The sequence below is a fragment of the Thermobia domestica genome, chromosome 13 (genome assembly GCF_964235325.1).
Source record: "Thermobia domestica chromosome 13, izTheDome1.hap1.1, whole genome shotgun sequence".
Classification (NCBI taxonomy): Eukaryota; Metazoa; Arthropoda; class Insecta; order Zygentoma; family Lepismatidae; genus Thermobia; species Thermobia domestica.
The window spans coordinates 102887089-102889158 of record NC_137466.1 but is presented as its reverse complement, the minus strand read 5'-3'; the positions used below and the strand labels follow the sequence as shown (position 1 = coordinate 102889158).

Below are 2070 nucleotides of genomic sequence, written 5' to 3'. Positions count from 1 at the left end.
GTGCAGAATTGGGAGTTGGAAGAATTTTTGAAGTTACCATGTGAGTGTACTGTGGAACGTACATCATTGGATTGTATAAAAGAGTGTATAATATATTGGAAACCAGACGATATTTGTATTTGTATTGCATGCGGTTTTTTGGAAGGTGGACAGTTAAAGCATGATTGTTTGATGTTGGATACGGAATGTCTTGAACGGAAAGCTATAGAAACCATAACAAAAGTTGAGGTTCGTAAAGAATTATTATCAATTTACAGAAAAAAGCATGGACATTTGTTTTTGATTACATGGAACTTTATTGAACGTTTCCGAGATCTTGTGTGTGACTTTGAATACAGGCCCACTCTATTAAAAATTTTACTAGAAAAAGATTTTGGGAAATATAGTGATATGGTGTAAAAAATGTACAAAAGTACGATAAAAGTAAGCTTAGTGTGAGTAAAAGATTTTATATTGAAGTAGAGTGTAGAATATATTGCCAATAACAATAAGACAAATATATATTTTTGCATTTATGTATTTTATTATAATGGAATATAAGTTTATGGAGTATATTTGGAAAATAATAGAACATACATCATGATGTTATATTAACGAATTATTTCTTGGAAAAGATTTATTTTGTATTGCCTTGAAACATATTATTAAACAGAGAATTCGAATAAAATATTATTTGATTGTAATATAAGACACAGAATGCATAGAACACTTTATTAAATGTAAGGGAAAAAATGTGTTTTACACATGCGCAGAAGCTTTTATTGTAGGTATATAAATAGATGTATCACACTTGAAAAAAGTATTTATGTGTTTTGTTTTTGCTGAAGAGCAGACAAATGAGTAACATGGAGACTGTTTATGTTTCACCTAGAGAAAAAGAAATTCAGCGTGAAAACGAAAAACCTATACTGTTAATTCACCCGTCTGACCCCGATTTGCCAGATGAATTACGTGATAAAGTGAGAATCATATATCCATCACAAGAAATAGAAGAAGTGTATTATTTTAGACGCTATAATAGATATAATGATGAAATACTCCCGGAAAGTGATGATGATGACAGTGTTTTAAATATTAACTGTTTTGAACTGGAAGCTAATGACTGTGAGTGTACTAGTGAAACTATTAGTGATACATGTGTTATACAATTATTTAATGAGTACACACCAAATTCTGTATTATTATGTAAAGCATGTGTTGAACATAATGAAAATGAAAAGATCACAACTGTTTGCTGCAGTATGATTACGAATTATTACAAAAGGTGTGGACGATCTTAATTAAACGTGAAATGAGAGAGAAAATCTATAAACTTTATTTAAAGAAACATTTTAAAGGTTATAATATTAAGAACACTTATACTTTGGAGAAAAAATTTAATCTGGTATATGAATACATTACAGAGTGTGATTGTTATATCAAAGAAATAGTAGAAATGTTTTTAGAGAAAGATAAACAATTATTTAATTCTGTAAATGAACACTGAGACACTGTAGCATATGCATTTGATTGTGTATGAATAGAAGAACATATTTAACCTCATATATATATATATATATATATATATATATATATATATTAGGGCTAAATACTTTGATGTAAGTTGAGAAATTACAAATTGTTACAGAGAATTGAACTGTTATCTATATTATTTTATAAATGGATCAATTTGTAGTATTGTAATATTAAGAATTTAATAGATTACAAACATTGGACTAACACATGTAAATAATAGCTAGAGCTAAAATACTGAATTACTGGCAACTGAATTGTCAGTGAGAGTAATGTATTTTAAAGAAATAAACTGATATTAGAAAAAATAATCTTAGTTGTTTGTATGCTATATGAAGAAACTAGTGTTTAAGAAGAATATGGTAGGAAACTGAAACTATTTAATACTTTATTTTAGATTTTTTAGAGACATTACCAACGTAAGTAAATGATGAACTATTGTCGATTGAACGGGAATCACTGAGGTTGATACCTTGTGTTTAGTTTATGATATGAAGACTTTAACATTCTTGTTTACACAGTTACTTTTAAATGAATACTACACATAATCTTGTATGC

At 27.8% G+C, this 2070-nt stretch overlaps 1 protein-coding gene across 1 annotated transcript; it reads left to right on the top strand.

Annotated features, from left to right (window-relative positions):
* On the top strand, nucleotides 1-1186 carry LOC145669257 (uncharacterized; the record flags this gene model as incomplete). Its single annotated transcript, XM_081737577.1, is given in 1 exon segment — nucleotides 1-1186. A coding segment is annotated over 1 exon segment (399 nt), but the record flags the coding sequence as incomplete, so codon positions are not given.
* Between the last annotated feature and the right edge of the window lie 884 nt (nucleotides 1187-2070).